The sequence below is a fragment of the Mus caroli genome, chromosome 18, assembly GCF_900094665.2.
Source record: "Mus caroli chromosome 18, CAROLI_EIJ_v1.1, whole genome shotgun sequence".
In the NCBI taxonomy this organism is placed as follows: Eukaryota; Metazoa; Chordata; class Mammalia; order Rodentia; family Muridae; genus Mus; species Mus caroli.
The window spans coordinates 34,262,978-34,284,227 of NC_034587.1; the positions used below are offsets into that span (position 1 = coordinate 34,262,978).

The 21,250-nt window shown below is 41.3% G+C and overlaps 2 protein-coding genes across 10 annotated transcripts in view; both read left to right on the forward strand.

Moving 5' to 3' along the window:
* Positions 1-21,250, forward strand: part of LOC110285079 (protocadherin alpha-4) — a 225,915-nt gene that overhangs the window by 52,762 nt on the left and 151,903 nt on the right. For 2 of the 9 annotated variants that reach the window (XM_029472217.1, XM_029472211.1), the window contains exon 1: positions 11,962-14,506. The exons of 6 other annotated variants lie outside the window; for them this stretch is intronic. In XM_029472217.1, the coding sequence (XP_029328077.1) occupies positions 12,113-14,506 (2,394 nt within the window). In that variant the 5' untranslated portion in view covers positions 11,962-12,112. Of the gene's footprint in view, positions 1,526-11,961; positions 14,507-21,250 lie in introns of those variants that run through there. One more of the 9 variants, XM_029472208.1, reaches the window with a different exon arrangement.
* Positions 6,422-9,011, forward strand: LOC115029882 (protocadherin alpha-10). Its single transcript, XM_029472163.1, has one exon. It carries the CDS (start codon positions 6,576-6,578, stop codon positions 9,009-9,011), a length of 2,436 nt encoding a protein of 811 aa, XP_029328023.1. The 5' UTR covers positions 6,422-6,575.

Consider the following 21,250-nt stretch of genomic DNA (forward strand, 5'->3'; position numbering starts at 1 on the left):
AAGACAGAAATTTCTAATAAACGAAAAGACTGGAGAGATAAAAATAAACGGCGCTATTGACTTTGAGGAGAGTAACAATTATGAAATTCATGTGGATGCTACAGATAAAGGATATCCACCTATGGTTGCTCACTGCACTGTAATCGTGGAAATCTTGGATGAAAATGATAACGCACCGGAGATAGTCCTTACTTCTTTGTCTCTGCCGGTGAAAGAAGATGCTCCTTTGGGCTCTGTAATCGCCCTGATCAGTGTGTCAGACAAAGACTCTGGTGTCAATGGACAGGTGACCTGCTCCTTGACTAATCATGTCCCCTTCAAGCTTGTGTCCACCTTCAAGAATTACTATTCCCTCGTGCTGGACAGTGCTCTGGACCGAGAGACCACAACTGACTATAAGGTGGTGGTGACAGCCCGCGACGGGGGCTCGCCCTCGCTGTGGGCCACGGCCAGTGTGTCCGTGGAGGTGGCTGACGTGAATGACAATGCTCCTGCATTCGCACATCCCGAATACACGGTGTTCGTGAAGGAGAACAACCCGCCTGGTGCGCACATCTTCACAGTATTGGCGGTGGACGCGGATGCGCAGGAGAACGCGCTGGTGTCCTACTCGCTGGTGGAGCGGAGGGTGGGCGAGCGCTTGCTGTCGAGCTATGTGTCCGTGCACGCGGAGAGCGGCAAGGTGTTCGCNCTGCAGCCTCTGGACCATGAGGAGCTGGAGCTGCTNCAGTTCCAGGTGAGCGCGCGGGATGCTGGTGTGCCTGCCCTGGGCAGCAATGTGACTCTGCAGGTGTTTGTGCAGGATGAGAATGACAATCCGCCCACGCTGCTCGGACATCAGTCAGGTGGACCTGCTGGCGAATTTAGCCAGCTTGTTTCGCGGTCAGTGGGTGCGGGACACGTGGTGTCAAAGGTGCGCGCGGTGGATGCTGACTCCGGTTACAACGCGTGGCTGTCTTATGAGCTGCACCCAACTGTGGGCGCTCGCAGCCCTTTCCGTGTCGGTCTCTACACGGGAGAGATCAGCATGACCCGAGCCCTGGATGAATCTGATTTACCGCGCCAGCGCCTATTGGTGTTGGTGAAGGACCACGGCGAACCTATGTTGATCGCCACTGCCACCGTTTTGGTGTCCCTGGTGGAGAACGGCCAGGTGCCAAAAGCTTCTTCCCAGGGGTTGCCCAACTCCTCCCGCAGGGAGGCGTCGCTGATGGATGTCAACGTGTACCTGATCATTGCCATTTGCGCAGTTTCCAGCCTGTTGGTGCTCACACTGCTGCTATACACAGCCCTGCGCTGCTCCGCTGTGCCCATGCAGGCTGGGTGCGGGCTTGGGAAGCCCACTCTGGTGTGCTCAAGCGCTGTGGGGACCTGGTCGTACTCACAACAGAGACAGCAGCGAGTATGCTCAGGAGAGGGTCCGCCCAAAACCGACCTCATGGCTTTTAGTCCCAGTCTTACACCTTGCCCAGTGGCCGAAGTGGGAATGGAAAATCATTCTGTTGGAGGAGACGTGTCCGGGAAGGTGGGCTTTTACTTTTTACTCTCATTTTTTGCTTGATGAAATACATTTTCTGTCTCATTTTATTCTATGACATGTGTGCCCCAGATATATTTTCTTTGTCTGAGTACCACTATGCACAAGTATTTTAAACAATGCTTTGGGATATAGTTTATTCCAGAAATTGGTTTTAAGATGTCCATCTAGGCACTAGTGTGCAAACCTCTGCCTAAAACTTGTAATTTAAATATAAGTATTATGAACCCGTAATCTTTCTCCAATAGAACTGTGTTGAGGGTGCAGTAAGTTTTACTTTCATATGCTGTCTTCATGTTACAAATATTTGTAAGCGCCGTGATTTAATTTTCAAGTTAAAATTTGATTTGATCCAATTGCATTAACAAATGCTGAACTTCTTTTCCTTTTGGTGAGAATGTTTAGCATTTTATTCTGTCCCTCATGTATATCATAGAACAAGACTTTATATTCGGTAACTGCATTTGTTTGTACTGCAGCAAGGTAGGCTGTCAGTTCAGTGGTAACGTTTTTTAATTTGTTGATTTCTTTTTGTATCAGTAGTACTGGTCCTTGTTTCAGTATGAATCACTCACTTTTAGAGGAAGATGTTTTATAGTTGTTGGCATAATTTTATTCAACAACCCTCACAATGGTCTCTTTTATTAGAAAAGCCTAGGCAACTTGTGGTATTCACGTATTAGCTCATTCCCTTTGAGAAAAGTGTTACGATGAGAGTGAAAAGTCTCTGAAATTTATTCTTAAAGACTTCATCTCTCCAGGGTTGGTGATGCACACTCTTAATCCCAGCACTCAGGAGGCTGAGGCAAGAAGATCTCTGCTCGGTCTACATAGTGAAGTCCAGGACAGACAGAGCAAATAGTAAGCTCCTTTATTAAACAAAAACAAATAAACAAAAACAGCAACCATCTTTCTTCATAATGGAAAGATGGCTCAGCAACACTCGCTGTTCTGGCAAAGAGCCCAGGTTTAATCTGATGCTTTGTCCTGGCCCCTGTGGGTGCTAAGCATGCACATGGTGCACCTAATACATGAAGGCAAAATATGCAGACATAAAATAAAATAAATAAATCTTTAAAAATAGAAAACAGCACCACCAACAAACGCTTTACCTTCTTGTGACATAAATTTCAAATGAAGTGTCTTCTACATGCCAGGCTAGCATTTTTTTTTTTATTTCAAGAGGTTAAAAGTGCATGTCTTAGTCTAAATTAGTATTAAAATGGGAAAAGGAAACTCTAATATTCCCTTAGAATATTTTATACCGCTCTGCATGTGTGGTTTAGGTTAATAGTGTCTCTTGTTATCTTAAGTGGAGTGGTGTTGGTTTATATAAAGACAGATACGCAAGCTAGTTAAGTTACATGGTGTGAATGGCTGTTCTTTGTTATCAACTTGGCTACATCTGGAATTACCTAAAATTGGGTAGACTTGTTAGGGATTTTTTTCTTAATTAAATCATTTGAAGTGGGAAGACCCAAGTTTAATCTGTATCCTTTGAGGTGGGAATATACATCTTTAATCTAGGACACTCCTTCTGGTGGTGGCCTTTATAAAGGACAGGGAATAAAGCCTTCTAGTTCTTTGCCTGCTTGCTCTGGCTCTCACTGGCAAGTCTATGCCTTACATGACATTGTAGACTTCTTCAGGATTCTGGCTTACACTGAAGACCAATTGAGACATCCAGCCTTATTGCCTGAAGAAGTACTAGATTCTTGGATCTTCCATTGGTAGAGAGTCACTGTGTATTTACATATACGTTCTATTCTACAAATTCTGTCCCTCCAGAAAACCCTGATGAGACAAAACTACCCTACCAACCATACTTTACTGTAATTTTTCAAATTTATTCCAGAATCACCAAAGCAACTAATCCTTATCTGTCATTTAAATTCTGATTTTTAGCCGTTATTTGTCCTTTCCCATATATTATGAATTTTGTATTTAGTCCATGTTTCACAAATATACCCGAACAAGAGTTGACATAGTTAGGGAAGTTTGACAACAAAAAATTGTAACAAGAATACAAACACAATATTGCCTTCAATTGCTAGCTTTCCATAGCTGGTACAATGTCAAATCTTAAAGATTATTGATGAAAAATGTGCATCAAATTAAAAATGTATTGGCCACTATATTAAATACTTATAAATATATGCCTTAGATTTGAATTTCTATCAAAAATTATTTTTCCCTTAGTTATAGCTCATGGTAATGATAATGTCTCAGTTATGATGTGCACTCAGGCCACCAAATATACTAGTTTAAAGCAATATAATGCAAGTATTGTAATATCAAATTTAAGAGGTATTTTAACTTTCAAAGTGAAGATATTCTGGTTTGATCTGCAAGTTTTTATTTTATTTTATGTTTTTGAGACAGAGCTTCACAATAGCCCAGGGTGGCCTCAAAGTCACAGCAAGCTTCCTGCCCCAGTCTCTCAAGTGCCAGAATTACAAGCATGACCTATGGCTGTAGGCCTTAAAAAGAGAACCTCTGTGTCTCTGTTTCTCCCTGTCTTTTCTGTTTCTTCTTCTTCTTCTTCTTCTTCTTCTTCTTCTTCTTCTTCTTCTTCTTCTTCTTCTTCTTCTTCTTCTTCTTCTTCTTCTTCTTCTCTCTCTCTCTCTCTCTCTCTCCTTGCCCATAATACATATATATGTCTCATCGATATATTTGCTTTTATAATTATTTGATATTCCTAATATCAAACATGTAGACAAACTGAGTTATTGTGCATTTCTCAAGTTGCCGACTATTATTTTTATTCATCATTTTCCTGTTGACTTTTGCAATGTCATCAGTGATTCAATTCAGAAAGATATATGGAGTATACAACCCAAAGAGACACAGCTAATAGCTTAGTTAAAATAAATATATAGCTTTTTTCTTAGGTTCCTTAGAATCTACTCTATGAAACTCAAGTTGTGTCTTTTACTTCTCTCATGCTCTCTTTCCGACTCTCTATGCATCTCCCTACCTATCTCTCCATCTGCCTATCTCTCCATCTGCCTATCTCTCCATCTCTCTCTCTCTCCTCCTCCTTTTGCCTGCTGAATGCAAGAGTCAGGGACACGCATCATCACATCTCGCTTGATGGTATTTGAGATACATTACTAACACATAGATTTATTGTTATAATTGTTAGTTGAATGAAAACCTTGGAACTTCAAGACATTAAAATTGCATTTTATTTTTTATTTAAATTAAGTTTTTAGGTTAGCATTTAAGGTATTGGGCTTTGCCATCCCTTCCTCTTATCCCTTTATCTGGCTGGTGTCCTCTCTGTCCTTGGTTTGTCTCCCTTTCTTTTGTCTTATTACATGTATTACAGTACCTGATTTATTTCCTACCTCTTTTAAGATCTCTTCTTCCTCTCCCATGATACCCTAGCTAGTTTTGCAAATACCCTATATACACGAATTTTAAATCTAAAAATACATTTTATATGTACTTGATCAGTGAAGTAATTTTTCAATCCAAACATAAGAATGGATCATCATTTTAGTATGGAGTTATGCTAAAAGACATTGGGTCATTTCAATCAGAAAATAGGAAATTAATTTTTTCTCCATGATTCTCTTTTTCTGAATTTAGTCATCTCAATAGGCAGAACTTTCTCTTGTTCAACAGTGCAATATATTGCTTTAGGATTTATGTCTTTAGTCATAAAAACAATTACAGGTAATTGGAACTACATATCTTTGGTACAGATTTGTATTCATTAAATCGCTATTTGTAAGAGTGTTCAAGTGAAAACTGAAGTTCACATAGAAAAACGTTAACTTGCATATCATTTATAATAACTTTTTAGTGAGGAATATTTGAGTTTTTTCAATGACATAGTATTATTGGCAAGGTTCAGGTGTCCATTAATTGGTTCTATACAATTTTGAGAATGATTAAAAATTTTATTCTTTATAGTGATACTGATAAACCTCATTGCCATCTATAGGTTTTTAATGTAAAATTTAATATATTTTTGTAGCTCAGATAAAAACAAGATAATAAAGTTGAGAGAATGAGACTTAAAATGAGGTTTATATCTTAGCCTCTTCACATTTATTTTTTAAGAAAATAAGTACAAACAGAGAAATATAACTTGAACTGCTGATATTATTTTTGAATGAAAATTGATTTTTTTTCAAGTAAAGAACTATAATTTACATTGAAGTGGAAATAACATTCATCCTGAGTATATTTAGTGACTCAACAAAAGCTTTAAAATGATGTAGCCTTACAAATGTGCTCTAAATTTCCTACAGTTGTTGTTGAGTGAATTCATTAACATCAAGTAAATAATTATTTGGATAAAATAGTAAATGGCTTATTAGCATTGAATTGAAATTCCATTGTGTTGTAGTGGTAACAGAAAATCTGCATTTTGAACCATTCTCTTTAGGGCTAAATCAAATAATCAGAATAATTTAGTATGTAAAAATATTTAGCAAAACACAATTATAGTCTTAGGAAGAGGTTGGCTATTAGGCATTCAAATATGTTACATTTCTTTAAAATCTCTTTTTTTTTTAATTTTTTTTATTACATATTTTCCTCAATTACATTTCCAATACTATCCCAAAAGTCCCCCATAGCGCCCCCCACTTCCCTAGCTGTATCGCTGCTACAAATGTGTGTTGTCCATATTATTTTACATGATAATATAGTTTGTGTAGCAATGCTCTTAGATGTCTATATAAAAGATGAAACTACTCCATGAACTATAATTCTAAGATAAAACAACCTCTAATTAGTTACTAGTTATTAAAATATGAACTAGTTAGAAGCCTTCAAAGAAAAGCACAAACAAGTCATTCTGGAGCCTGATGAGCGAAGAGAGCAGAGCGCAATTGCACTTACGCTTTGAGCCACAGGGTGCCGTTGTTCTCCAAGAAGAGCGCCAGCAGAAGAAAATCAGATCATCTGCAGACCGGAAAGAAGCTGGTCCCGAGCTTTAAAGACTATAAACAGCACTCACATTGTTAATATTATCTTAGAGCAAGAATATCGCTACTACTACTAAAAAATATTCAAAGAAAATATGTCCTTTGTCGCCATGAAATACTGCCATGAATCCTGGTGCCTGCTGCTCTCACTTTTGCTGTCCACAATCTGGGAGCCTGGGAGTGGCCAGCTCCGATACTCCGTCCCAGAGGAGGCCAAACACGGCACCTTCGTGGGCCGCATCGCGCAGGACCTGGGGCTGGAGCTGACGGAGCTGGTGCCCCGCCTGTTCAGAGTGGCGTCCAAGGACCGCGGGGACCTTCTGGAGGTAAATCTGCAGAATGGCATTTTGTTTGTGAATTCTCGNATNGACCGGGAGGAGCTGTGNGNGCNGANCGNGGAGTGNAGCATCCANCTGGAGGTGATNGTGGACAGGCCGCTNCANGTTTTCCACGTGGAGGTGGAGGTGAGGGACATTAATGACAACCCTCCTGTGTTCCCAACGACCCAAAAGAATCTCTTTGTTTCAGAATCGAGAGCTCTAGATTCTCATTTTTCACTAGAGGGCGCCTCGGATGCAGACATCGGAACCAATGCTCTTCTGACTTACAGACTGAGTCCCAGTGAATATTTCTCCCTGGAAGTACCAACCACACATGAGCTGATAAAACCACTCCAACTAGTGTTAAAAAAACCTTTAGATAGAGAGCGAGCTTCAGAGCTTCACTTAGTGGTTAAAGCAACGGATGGGGGCAAACCTGAGCTCACAGGCACCTTGGAGTTACATATTACAGTTCTAGATGCAAATGACAATGCGCCAGCATTCGACAGAGCAATCTATCAGGTGAAGCTGGTAGAAAATGCAAGAAATGGTACCGTGGTCATTAGACTTAATGCCTCAGATTTGGACGAAGGTTCAAATGGTCAAATTCTTTATTCCTTTGCAGCGGATGTTTCCCCTAAGACTGAAGCCACTTTTCATATAGATCCAGTCAGTGGAGAAATTAAAGTTAATGGAAAAATAGATTTTGAAGAAACTAATTTATGGAAGATTCAAACAGAAGCAGTTGACAAAGGTAGTCCTCCAATGTTTGGTCACTGCACAATCTTAATTGAAGTCCTGGACATCAATGATAATGCTCCCAAGATAATAGTAACATCATTATCGCTCCCTGTTCAAGAGGACGCTCCACTCGGGACAGTTATTGCCTTAATCAGTGTGACGGATCCTGACTCTACGGTCAATGGGCAAGTGACCTGCTCTCTGTCTCCTTATGTCCCCTTCAAGCTCGTGTCTACCTTCAAGAATTACTATTCCCTCGTGCTGGACAGTGCTTTGGATCGAGAGACAACAGCTGACTATAAAGTGGTGGTGACAGCCCGGGATGGGGGCTCTCCCGCGCTGTGGGCCACAGCCAGTGTGTCCGTGGAGGTGGCTGACGTGAACGACAATGCTCCTACATTCGGGCAGCCTGAGTACACGGTGTTCGTGAAGGAGAACAACCCGCCTGGAGCGCACATCTTCACGGTATCAGCGATGGATGCCGATGCACAGGAGAACGCGCTGGTGTCCTACTCACTGGTGGAGCGGAGGATGGGTGAGCGCTTGCTGTCGAGCTATGTGTCTGTGCACGCGGAGAGCGGCAAGGTGTTCGCGCTGCAGCCTCTGGACCATGAGGAGCTGGAGCTGCTGCAGTTCCAGGTGACTGCGAAGGATGCTGGTGTGCCTGCCCTGGGCAGCAATGTGACTCTGCAGGTGTTTGTGCTGGATGAGAATGACAATGCGCCCACGCTGCTGCCCCACGGAGCTGTCGGAGCTGTCGGGGCAGTGAGTGAGCTTGTGCCTAGGTCAGTGGGTTCAGGGCATGTAGTGGCGAAGGTGCGGGCAGTAGATGCGGACTCTGGTTACAATGCTTGGTTGTCATATGAGCTCCAGTTCAGAGCTGGCAGTGTGCGCAGTCCCTTCCGTGTGGGACTATACACGGGTGAGGTCAGTATCGCTCGCGCCCTGGATGAAGCAGATGCGCCGCGCCAACGCCTGTTGGTGTTGGTGAAGGACCATGGCGAGCCCGCATTGACTGCCACAGCCACAGTGCTGGTTTCTCTGGTTGAGAGCAACCAGGCACCAAAGGTCTCTTCACGGGTGTTGGCAGGTACAGCAGCCTCGGAATCATCTGTAGTGGATGTCAACGTATATTTGATTATCGCCATCTGTGCGGTGTCCAGTCTGTTGGTGCTCACACTGGTGTTGTACACCGCCCTGCGATGCTCTGCATTGCCCACTGAGGTCACCTGTGGACCCGGGAAACCCATGCTGGTATGTTCCAGCGCGGTGGGAAGCTGGTCTTACTCTCAGCAAAGGAGGCAGAGGGTGTGTTCAGGAGAGGGCCCACCGAAGACAGATCTCATGGCCTTCAGTCCCAGTGTTCCTCCTGGTTTGGGTTCTGGAGATGGAGTCCAGCAAGAGATCTTTGAGAATGTAAGTACAGAAACCCTGAAGTACATTTCATGCCAGGTGATGTTACTGATGTAGTTTGTCAATTTATGATTGTATCTTCGGCGTTAAATTTGTGTTGCTTTTCTTGAGACAGCTCATTCAAAGACTACTTGTCATCTTTGTCACTTCTCACCCTGGTCACCAGGGTTATTACTTAGTACTTCTTTCTTCTTGCTATGTATAACAATAGTACTGGCAGCAGCGCTAGCAAAAAACGAAATAGAATGACTATATGTTTTCTTTCAATTATGCAAGTAGGCCAGGAAGAAGTCAAGGATCATGATAGGAAATACAAGGCATAGGCAGGGCTCAAATATAATTTTCAAAAACTCTGGCAATTCACTGTTGTGGTAGTTCACCTGTTAGAACAGGTGCCCTTTGCTCTTCGTTATGTCTGTGTATCTGGAAGTATTATAGTATTATTTAAATTTTAATTTGAGTTGAATTCTTAATTTATTATAAACAATGAAATGATTGGTTAGGGTTGGAGATGGGCATGCTTGAAGCACTTTATTTTCTATGTAATTTTATACTCAGTAGCATGTTTTGTGAGCTGACAGTTGAAGTGGGCAGAGTTATAGGATTGCCTTTTGAGATGATCTTACTATTCTGTCCTTAGTCTTGTTACATCTTTCTTCCTTCCTCCCTCCCTCCCTCCCTCCCTCCCTTCTTCCCTCTCTCCCTCCCTCCCTCCCTCCCTCTCTCACTCTCTTTCTTTCTTCTTTCCTTGTTTGTTTCTTTTGCTTTTGCTGTTTTCGTTTTTTGGAGTCAGGGTTTCTTTGTGCAGCTTTGGCTATCCTAGAAATTGCTCCGTAGACCAGGCTGGCCTCAAACTCAGAGACCTTCTTTCCTCTGTCTCTTGAGCCACCACCTCTTGGCTCCATCACTCCCCCAAAGCAGGTTATTGCTATTTTTGACTGAAAAGCTTGTGTCCGCTGGCCACATGTTTGAGAATAATAGCTGTTTTCGTTTGAATAACCCACAATACAGCAGAGCAGAGTCAACATCCTTGAGTAGATCCTGTACTTTTCCTAACATAGTGTTCGGAAAACGAATTTATAATCTGATTTTGAGAATATTTCCCGAGGTTCCAAGAATGGTTTCAAAATTCATTTTTGTGGTTTCCATTTTCAAGAAAGTATAATACAAGAACTACTCAATAATACTGGCTAAGAGGACATAAAACTTTGCATTTTAATATATTAGTGAGACACACCGGTAGGATTTATATATAGTCAAACTGACTTAGTAACCGTTGAGCATGAAGTCCATGAATTCATCAATTAATTTTTACAAAATCAGTATTAACAATGATTTTGATGAGATTTCTTGAGATTAGTCTGCAGCTGGATGTTGCGCCCATTAAGAGAGAGTATAATATCTTTTCTAGGAATAATTCAGATATAGATACCTGAACTACTTCAGATATAGATAACTGAACTAAATTATGGGATATTGAGTCACACTCTTTACCAACTTTTGACTTGGACCCAGGACCACTTTTATATATTCAAAACTATGTATTATTGGAAACAAACACTTAGGTTAGAATATGATTTTAACTCACATTTGTGATATCATCACCTCTCCTCTCATGGCTAGAGTTTTTCATATTTGTTTTTTACATTGCATCTCAAACCTCATTTCCTGTGACAATGTAGTTGGAGAATCACCATTTCCTTTTGTTCAATATAAATCTGACACACTTCACTTATTGTGTCCAGCTTACTGTTATTTTACATATTGAATTTGAATTGACTACACATGATTGCATTGTTTTACAGGTACATAATAGAATCCACTGTTCTTAGAGGTGACCCATCCTTTTCTTTATTTTTTTAAATCATATTTTCTGACATTTTCATATGTTATTGTAATATCTGTAGGTTGCAGAACCCTCAAAACCATTTAACACTGGGGTAAGAGTATTGCTTGATTTAAAAAGCTGCCTTTGTTGTCTTATCAATGATCATACAAGTAAACTATCATGATATCATTACTGACGATAGAATTTGTGTGAGAAATCATATATGTCAAAGGCAGAGTTCATCTAGATCAACAGGCTTTTCCTTCGTGAATTCTGTTTCAAATGATAAAGCGTGAACACATTTGTTTTCTTCTTCTGCAGTGGACACAAACTCAGTAATTTATTACAAGAAAACAATGTCATGTAAACTAGAATCAAGAATCAGAACTGAAGAAAATAAGGATGATGTTGCTGATAATGGCATGTATATATTAATAAGAGGAGCAGAGATAACTTGGAAAGTTTCACTACAAAGAGATGATGAATGTTTGGTGTGGTTATGTGTTAACTCTGATTTGATCATTGCATGCATCAGTAGATACATGCATTAGAACATAGCTTGCACCTCATAAATTTGTTCAAGAAAATTTATTTATTTTTAAATATAAGAGAATGCAAACCTACATAGCTAAGGGCATAGTGTGCAGAACACTGTTATTGTGGAACTTCAAAGGCTATCAACTGTAGACTCAAACAAAACTCCAAACCACAAACAGCAACAACAAACTAGGTTCAACTGATGGGACAGCCTAAGCAATAAAGGAGACTGTAATTATAACAATTCAAATCTGATAATATTTTATATAATAAATAAGATGTTAGGAAACTGTTTAACTCTAGTTTTTCCAAGTTTACCTAAAGAAACGAGCCTTCTTTTTCAAGTGTTTAGATAAAAGAATAATTTTGTAGATCTAAGTCAAACAAGAATGTAATATGATGCTGTTCAATAAAAAGTACCACCTTCACACATGTGGTGTGTACCACCTTCACACCTTCAGTGTGGCTTAAAATCAGAATGGTCAATAAACGTGTATTTTGGAATTATTTTGGGCAAAGTATATAAAATGTGAAATTCTCCAGTGGTGGATGTACACGAGTACTCACAATTTCAGGCACAAGGTGTCGCTCTTTACTTGGTGGAAAGAGTTCATTCATGAATTGGTTCAAAGAGTCTAGCGCTCCTCATACAAAACCCGACTCCATCATTCTGAGTGCTGCTTATAAAGGGATCCTTTGAAAATTCACGAGAATCAAGCGACATTTCAATCTGAAGAGAAGTATCTGATACAGTCAGCGAAAGGAGACATTTTGGAGGCCGATTTCATATGCAATGTTAAGTTTTCAGAGAAGGGGATCCTGCGCTCTGCCACCGCTGCACTGGCTTCTTCTCCTCGCTGCCTGGGAGGCAGGGAGCGGCCAGCTTCACTACTCAGTCTCCGAGGAGGCCAAACACGGCACCTTCGTGGGCCGCATCGCGCAGGACCTGGGGTTGGAGCTGACGGAGCTGGTGCCCCGCCTGTTCAGGGTAGTGTCCAAAGACCGCGGGGACCTTCTGGAGGTAAATCTGCAGAATGGCATTTTGTTTGTGAATTCTCGGATCGACCGGGAGGAGCTGTGCGGGCGGAGCGTGGAGTGTAGCATCCACCTGGAGGTGATCGTGGACAGGCCGCTGCAGGTTTTCCATGTGGAGGTGGAGGTGAGGGACATTAACGACAACCCGCCAGTGTTTCCTCTTAAAGAACAAAGGCTGCTCATTTATGAATCCAAGCAGCCGGACTCACGTTTTCCGCTAGAGGGAGCATCTGATGCGGACATAGGAGAGAACGCTGTATTGGTCTACAGATTAAGTCAAAACGAGTATTTTTCTTTAGAACCACCAATCAATAGTAAGCAAACTAAAAGACCGTCACTTATATTAAAGAAGGTTCTAGATCGGGAGAAAACTCCGGAACTTAATTTGCTATTAACAGCCACAGATGGGGGAAAACCGGAGCTCACGGGTACAGTTCAGCTTTGGGTTCGTGTCTTAGATGTTAACGACAATGATCCAGTGTTCGATCATTTAGAATACAAGGTAAGAATAATGGAAAATGCTGCTAAAGAAACTCTTGTCATAACGTTGAACGCCACGGATCTAGACGAAGGTGCAAACGGGCAACTGGTATACTCTTTGATGTCCATTAAGCCCACTGGGAGGCATTTATTTACCCTAGATGAAAACAACGGAGAATTGAGGGTCAACGGGACTTTAGATTATGAAGAGAACAAATTGTATGAAATAGAAGTGCTGGCCACGGATAAAGGAACACCCCCAATGGTAGGTCATTGTGTAGTCTTGGTAGAAATCTTAGACACCAATGACAACTCCCCTGAAGTGACATTAACTTCGCTGTCCCTCCCAGTAAGAGAGGATGCCCAGCCAAATACAGTCATTGCTTTAATTAGCGTATCCGACCTTGATTCTGGAATCAATGGCCAAGTGACCTGCTCTCTTACACCCAATGTCCCCTTCAAGATTGTATCCACCTTTAAAAACTATTATTCTCTGGTATTGGATAGCAGTCTGGACCGCGAGAGAGTGTCAACCTATGATTTGGTTGTGATAGCGCGGGACGGGGGCTCGCCTTCACTGTCTGCCACTGTCAGCGTGTCCGTGGAGGTGGCTGACGTGAACGACAATGCTCCAGTGTTCGCGCAGCCCGAATACACGGTGTTCGTGAAGGAGAACAATCCTCCTGGTGCGCACATCTTCACGGTGTCAGCGATGGATGCGGACGCACAGGAGAACGCACTGGTGTCCTACTCGCTGGTGGAGCGGAGGGTGGGCGAGCGCTTGCTGTCGAGCTATGTGTCTGTGCACGCAGAGAGCGGCAAGGTGTTCGCGCTGCAGCCTCTGGACCATGAGGAGCTGGAGCTGCTGCAGTTCCAGGTGAGCGCGCGGGATGCTGGTGTGCCTGCCCTGGGCAGCAATGTGACTCTGCAGGTGTTTGTGCTGGATGAGAACGACAATGCGCCCACACTGCTGCCCCATGGAGCTGTGGGAGCTGGCGGGGCAGTGAGCGAGCTTGTGTCTCGGTCGGTGGGATCGGGCCATGTAGTCACCAAGGTGCGGGCAGTGGATGCGGACTCTGGTTACAATGCTTGGCTGTCATATGAAGTACAGTTGGGAACAGGTGGCGTACGCAGCCCCTTCCGTGTGGGTCTGTACACGGGTGAGATCAGCACGACGCGTGCCCTGGATGAGGTGGACACTCCTCGACAGACTCTGTTGGTGCTGGTGAAGGACCATGGTGAGCCAGCACTGACAGCCACTGCAACTGTATTAGTGTCTATTGTGGAAAACGGCCAAGCTCCAAAGTCCTTTTCACAGGCATCAGGTCGTGCTTCAGTCCCGGAGGCATCGCTGGTGGATGTCAACGTGTATTTGATTATCGCCATCTGCGCAGTGTCCAGTTTGTTGGTACTCACGCTGCTGCTGTATACAGCGCTGCGCTGCTCAGCATTGCCTATGGTCAATGAGGCCACTGGGGGGCCTGGGAAGCCCATGCTGGTGTGCTCCAGCGAGGTGGGGAGCTGGTCCTATTCACAGCAGAGGCGGCAGAGGGTGTGCTCTGGGGAAGTTCTTCCCAAGACCGACCTCATGGCCTTTAGCCCCAGTCTACCTCCCAACCTGGATAGAGATGAAAGGGAAAGACAGGAGTCAGAGTCAAATCACCCTGGACAGGTGAGTTTTCTACAAATCCCACTTTTCAGGTAAATGCCTATAAAATTACTTAGAATTCAGTTTTAAGGGAAACATTTAAAACGAATACATTTTGAGTGCTGTTTCAAGGGACAACGACCGTTAGCAAAATGCCAGATATGCATAGACCCAGCCTTTAAATCAGATAATAGAGTTCTCTAGCTCATAAGTGCCCCATTTGTTTCAAGTTTTGGTTAGGTTATAAAATGATAGAAGTCAACATAGTGGAAATAACCACTGTTTTACTTGAGCTAAGTCACAGCACTTCATTTCTAATACCCAATGAAGTGGACAACCATGGCAGGCTATTTAGATTTGCTTGAGTTGGTCTATTTACAGTCCTTTGCTTTGATATTTTCATATTCTTTGATCAGTTGCTTTAAAAAAATGTTTGTATCAAAGATGGAACCCTTGTTTCCAGCTCTGAATTGATTTACTGCCCTGTACATCACTAAATATCCTCTACTACCATGGTAAAAATCATCTTCAATTTACTTGGAGACAGAAGTTCAGTCTTACATTCTGAAACAAAGTAAAAGAATATTTCTAGTACTGATTCTTGAGAGGAAATATCAGGATTTCCTTTATTGTTAACAGTCATTGTTGGCAGTAAACCAGAGCTAAGAGAATCTACTCAGATTCAAACAACCATCTGAGCAGTAGTGGTGCACGCCTTTAATCTCAGCACTCAGTAGGCAAAGGCAGGCAGATCTCTAAGTTCCAGGACAGCCAAGGCTACACAGAGAAACCCTGTCTCAAACAACTAAAACCAAAACCAAAACCAAAAAAGCTATCCTGGATGTGAAAATGCAGCCAAGTTTGATAAATCCTCTTATAAAGCAGGCTTCCTTGAAAATGTTCAAAACCACACCTCCGTAATTCAACTAAATGCTTCCGATGTAGCTGAAGGACTGAACAGAGAAATATCCTGTGGGTTGAGAGTGAGTCGGCTTACTAGTGAGAACTTTAAGCTTTACAAAAGCTTAACATTTACCAGACACAGGTAAATTTAGAATTGGCGGGAAACTAGATGTTGAAGAGAATAGGGCTTATGAAATTCCAGTCAACGCAATTGATAAAGGAGTTCGTTCTGTGGTAGGTGACACCACGGACAGAGTGAAAGTTCTGGAGGTGAATGGCAATGTCTGTGCTAGAAGATGTTTAGGTGGGAACAGTAATTGCTCTGATCCGTGTGCCCGGTGCCAAGAGCCTCTCAGATACCCATGTCCTTTCAAGCTGCTGTCCACTCTCAAGAATTACTGTTTACTAAGTCTGGACAGTGTTCTGGACCAGGAGACTATGATGTGGGAATGGCAGCATGGGATTTGGGTTTGCCCACCCTCTATTCTAATCCTTCTGTTAACATCTTAACTTGAGATTATCTTAACTGTCAGGTGATAATATCTATGGTGCTATCATTCACATCTTACTAACGAGAAAACCTGACACTGAAGTCACAGAGGTCGTGTGACCTGTTTAAGCCTAGTTTTGGAGGATTCCAACCTCATTGTTGTATATTGATCTTCTGCCCGTATTTGCTGAATTCTCTGCAGTACAACCTACATTTTAAAATTTCCTTCCGCAAAAATATACAGAACTTGTTTTTGGCCAGAGAGCAAAACTTCCTATCCTCCAACCTGATGTTAAAGGCTTTAAATTTTCCTAGATTTTACCTACTCTTTCAGAAACCTTCGTTTTAGGACCAGGAATATATTACATGTTTAATCATTAATATTTGATTATTGTGTGATATCGAAATGTATTGTCTGGGCCGTCTGCGCCATTTAGCAAACTGGAGTTTGGGCAACATCTTCTTCAGGAGTATCTTAAAGGACAGATAACATTTCAAAGGATAAACAGTAAGGTTTCACGGGTGGAAGACAAGTATGAATAAAAGAGTGCTCTTTGCAGAATGTGAACTTGAAAGATCAGTAGTGGGAAGACTATGAAAGCAGGGAAGTACACAGATGATCTTACATAAATACTTAGGTGTCAAGCAAATGGAGATTCTCCCCTTCCCCCAAGACAGGGTTTCTATGTCAAGCCCTGGCTGTCCTGGAGCTAAGTGTTGGAACTAAATGCTTGTGCAACCACACCCTGTGGAACAATGGAGCTTTAAAAGCTGTAATAGAAAAGAATTGAGGGAAACTGGTTAGAGGGACTAGCAAAGAGAAGCATTCAGATGATTGACTCAATATGATTGATAAAGTGTAGACACACACCTTTAACTCTAGAATTATGGAGGTGGAGGCAAGAGGGCCTCTGTGAGGTCAAGTTCAGCCTGGTCTACATATTGAGCTCCAGGACAGACAGGGCTACATAGAGCGACACTGTCTCAAAAATATATAAATGGTAAGAGAAAGACAAAACGAAGTAGAATAAGGTAGGATAGACCAATTATTACATGCAGGTTTATTGATTTATTTAGTGATTTACTTAAAACACTGCTTGTACTGCATATTTGCCAAGCATGGCTTGATTTGCTGCTACTTGGAACAGAATGTCCTGAAGAAATAGCTGAAGCAATGTATCATTGTCCTTAACAATCTGCTGCCGGCCATGTATGTTTCTGTGAGATCTCATTTTCTTGTTTGCCCCACTTTGTGAGTTTAGGTTATGGAGCTTTAAAAGCTGTAATAGAAAAGAATTGAGTTTAGGTTATAAAATGAGAATGCAGACTAGACCCGTGACCAAAGCCTTTCAGGAGCTATACTGGCTTCTGCCACTAGTGATATTTCCTGTTATAGGAGTTGGAGTGCTCATGAAAGAAAGACTTCCACAACAAAAACATAGTGGCATTTATTTTATTTTATTTTTTTTTAAAGTTTGGTGTACTAGAGGGTAAATGACTTGTGTGTGTTTGAGCAGGTAGGGAATGGAAGGGACAATTATGAACCTGTTACTTTTGAATAGTATCATGATTTGAAACATGGATCTAGAACTCAGAGGGGGTTATACACACATTGAGGTATAATTCCTTCCCCAAAATATAAGTCCATGAAAGGACAAAAGTCACCAAGAGACAGGCTGAATAAATGAAAGGCAATATTGAAGAAAATTATTTAGGTAGGCATGCATATTAATTTCTGAGGCTGCTGTAAGAAATGATCACAGATTAAGATGAGATATTAGTTTGTCTCACACTTTTTGAGGCCAGAAGTCCAAAATGAAGACGTGAAACACTTGTAAGAATCAAGGGAATATTTCCCATACAAGAGTAAAACATCTTAGAAATAAGATGAGATGAGATGAAATAAGATGAGCAGAGAGAAAAAAAAATACTTTGCTTCTGTTGGTTTCTGATGGCTGTTGGCATTCGTTGCCAACATCACTTTCAATTTCTGTCTTTATAGTCACATTGCCTTCTCTTCTTCATGTCTTCTCACCTGTGCTTTTGTTTGATAAGGACATATGTAATGACATTTAAGGCTGACTTGGTTTATGCAGAATAAATTATTCTTAATTTAGTTACATTGGTTTAGTGTATAAAGTTATATTCATGAGTCTTAAGATGTGGGTACATCTTTTGAGGTGCCACTATTCAGTCTTCTATGGTAGGCTTAGAAAGATAGAAAATAGGTAATGTCTCTGCTGTGGAGGCTGGGTCCTGGAAAGCTAGCTGCTGGAAAGTAGAAGCCAAGCTGGGATCAGGTGAGATGTATGCAAGATGGAGTCATAGCAGCCTCCCCTTGCCACCCAATCACTTTTATTATATACTGGGGAAAAAAAAGGAGTAGCTAGCTAATCTTAGTAAAGAATATTATGGGGTGGTAGTAAATATGCAGTCTTGTGAGGCTAGGAAACTGTGGGTAGAACCTTGTGCATGGCTTTCCTCTTAGTAAAGGTCAAGCCCTACACAATCATCCTGCTCCAGGAAACATCCTAGTCTTGGGCATGGAATAGGGCATGCCACTCCTTTAGGCTTTTATTTTTCAAATCCTACTTTAATAAGTGTACTTAAATGCTTTAACCTCCCTTCTAGACGACCATACACCAGAGGCAGTGCAAAGGAAAGGTTAATAGGGAAAGGAGGATGTGGACCTGTGGAGAAATAGTTATTTGGTGTGAATCCATTCTGTGTTGTCAGGCTATCATCAGTTCAGTTCACATGAATCAGCAGCAGCAGCTTGACCCACTTGCAAACACCATTCATGAATCAACAAAGGCAGTTTGATCCAGAAGAAACTTCCAGGCTCTGCCAAATGGCCTGAGTCTGTCAAAGTGGCAAGTAGCTGCCAGAACACCACCAGAAATTCTTTGATGCCTTTCTTTCAACATAGTCACGATAAATGATGCCCAGCAAACTGTGGCAAGGCGAACCAATGCCACACAGCTTTGTCCACTGTCTGTTGAGTTATGTTTATACTCCTTCCAAACATCACGTGTTCCCTCAAACATCTATTCTAGCAAAACATCCCATGCCCCTCTTCCATGCTGCTTCCAAAGAAATAGCAAAATGTCCTCCCACATGTCTACTTCAGCAAAAACATGCTCTCATATGACAGTTTCCAGGAAAACATCCCACAACACAACTGGATCTCCAAAGAAACCAGAAATTTCCACTTCAAACTCCCTTAGCTGTGAGACCTGTTAGACATGGCGTTGCTCATGTCAAGGATGCACACGCAGGACTACAGCCATTTTCTACAAGCTAACCAAGGTTGAAAGTCAGAGTGTGAAGATCAAGTAAATGTTAGAAAAGAAGATGAATAATTTTTTATCTGGAAATGAAAGGTGTTTGAGCATCTTAGTTGTGTGGAGAAAAGAAGCAAGCAAAGGAGACATTAGGATAAGACAGGCAGCACTGAAATGAAGATGGAGTTAATAAGGTTAAATGGAGGGAAACATATATTTTTTCCAGAGTATAGGGTCAGCCTAAACTGTGGAGAGATGGCAAAGTAGTTAAGGGCTTGCTACTCTTCTAGAGAATCCATGGTTCTGGCAGCCATTAATAACTCTAGTTCTAGAGAACTCAACACTCTTTTCTGGCCTCCATAGATACAAGACATGCACATGTGCATTCATGAAGACAAAATATACTCATAAAACAATAAACTTGAAAAAAGAGTAGGTAAAAGAAATAAGTGTTGTTATAAGAAAAAAGCCCTCCATTTCATGTTTGGTGATGTATCTTAATGGGAAAACCATGAAGTCACATGATGGGAATAACATTGAGAAATTGAGCAAAGGAAAAAAATATGAAAAATGCCTATAGGTAAGGAGGATACATCCATTTGAATGTCCAATCTGGGTAAAGGGGAATGAAAGTCACTGTGGATAATAAACAACTTTATACTGAAGATCAAAAGGATGAATAAATAGTTAACTGTATTGGAAATGGAAGAGAATGTTTGAGATGATAAACAGATGAGTGATTCTAGGGTGTCTTGAAGTGTATACTGCAAATGGTTGACTTATGTCCAGGGATAGATGGTGCAATATGTGTATATTCTGGTAGACAGGAAACATCAGGAAGAATCAAAGGGCTATTGCCATCATAAGGGTAATGCATGCAGTAGAAACAGAGGAACAGCAAAAGATTGTATGGGCGAGAGAATACAATATTCCACATGGAGTTCAGAAGGGAATAGAGGTGAGAACCCAATGGTCATTGTGTATAGAGTTGTTCACAGACTAGGCAATGTAGAGATTGGATATACAATTTATAATATTGGGGTCATATATAACTTACATTTACTTTAAGATTTATTTGTTCATGTATTTTATGTGTATAAGTGCTTTTTAAGTGTATCTGTGCCTACACACCAGAAGAGGGCATAAGACCCCATCATAGATGGTTGTAAATAAATACTTGGCTGCCAAGAATTGAACTTAGGACCTCTAGAAGGGCAGCGATTGCTCTTAATTCCGTATCTCAAGCCACTACATTTATAATATATAAAATATATCTTTTATTATACTATTTGGCCTGAAACTTTTTGACTGTAGCTATAATAACAGATAACAGTAATATTCTTTTGCGAATGATGTATTAGCATCTATCTCAGACTTGGAAAAAATCAGAGTTAACTTAAACAGTACCAAATGTTTTCCTATTGATTATGAAATTGAGATTAGTAGGGATAAAAGCAAGTTTAAACCACTGGTAGTAGCTTAAATGAGACTAAATAACAGGATGTTATTTCTTAGTATGTTTTCTATAAGTTGAACTGAAAACATAAAATCATTGTTTTATATAGATTGTTGTGTACCCACACAAACATATTACAGGTAGACACATCCTTTAAGATATAAATGTTTTATCCAGTCTTGGAACTTATGAACAGTGTGTATTATTTGAAATCTAGTATATAACTGCCCACCTTTCACTTCATTTGTTTTATGTGATCACTATGTTTCCATTTGGAGTTAGTGGAGTTAGTGGTAGTTAATGGGAGAAGGTCTTGAAAATATTACAGGGCAAGAACATTGCTAACAAAACCTGCATGGCTATGAGAACTAGAGACCTACCACAACGAAGCCAAATGTATAATGTTCTCTAATTAAAAATTTTACACACACACACACACACACACACACACACACACACACACACACACATACATACATACACACACACACACAGACATACATACACACACACACACACACAGTGCAAGATACTGTTAGTAACACCTGATGCTGAAAATAAATAATTTACTGTTCCTGGATAACAAATATTTAGTTCACACATACATACTTGCAATGGAAAATTCAGAAAATGCA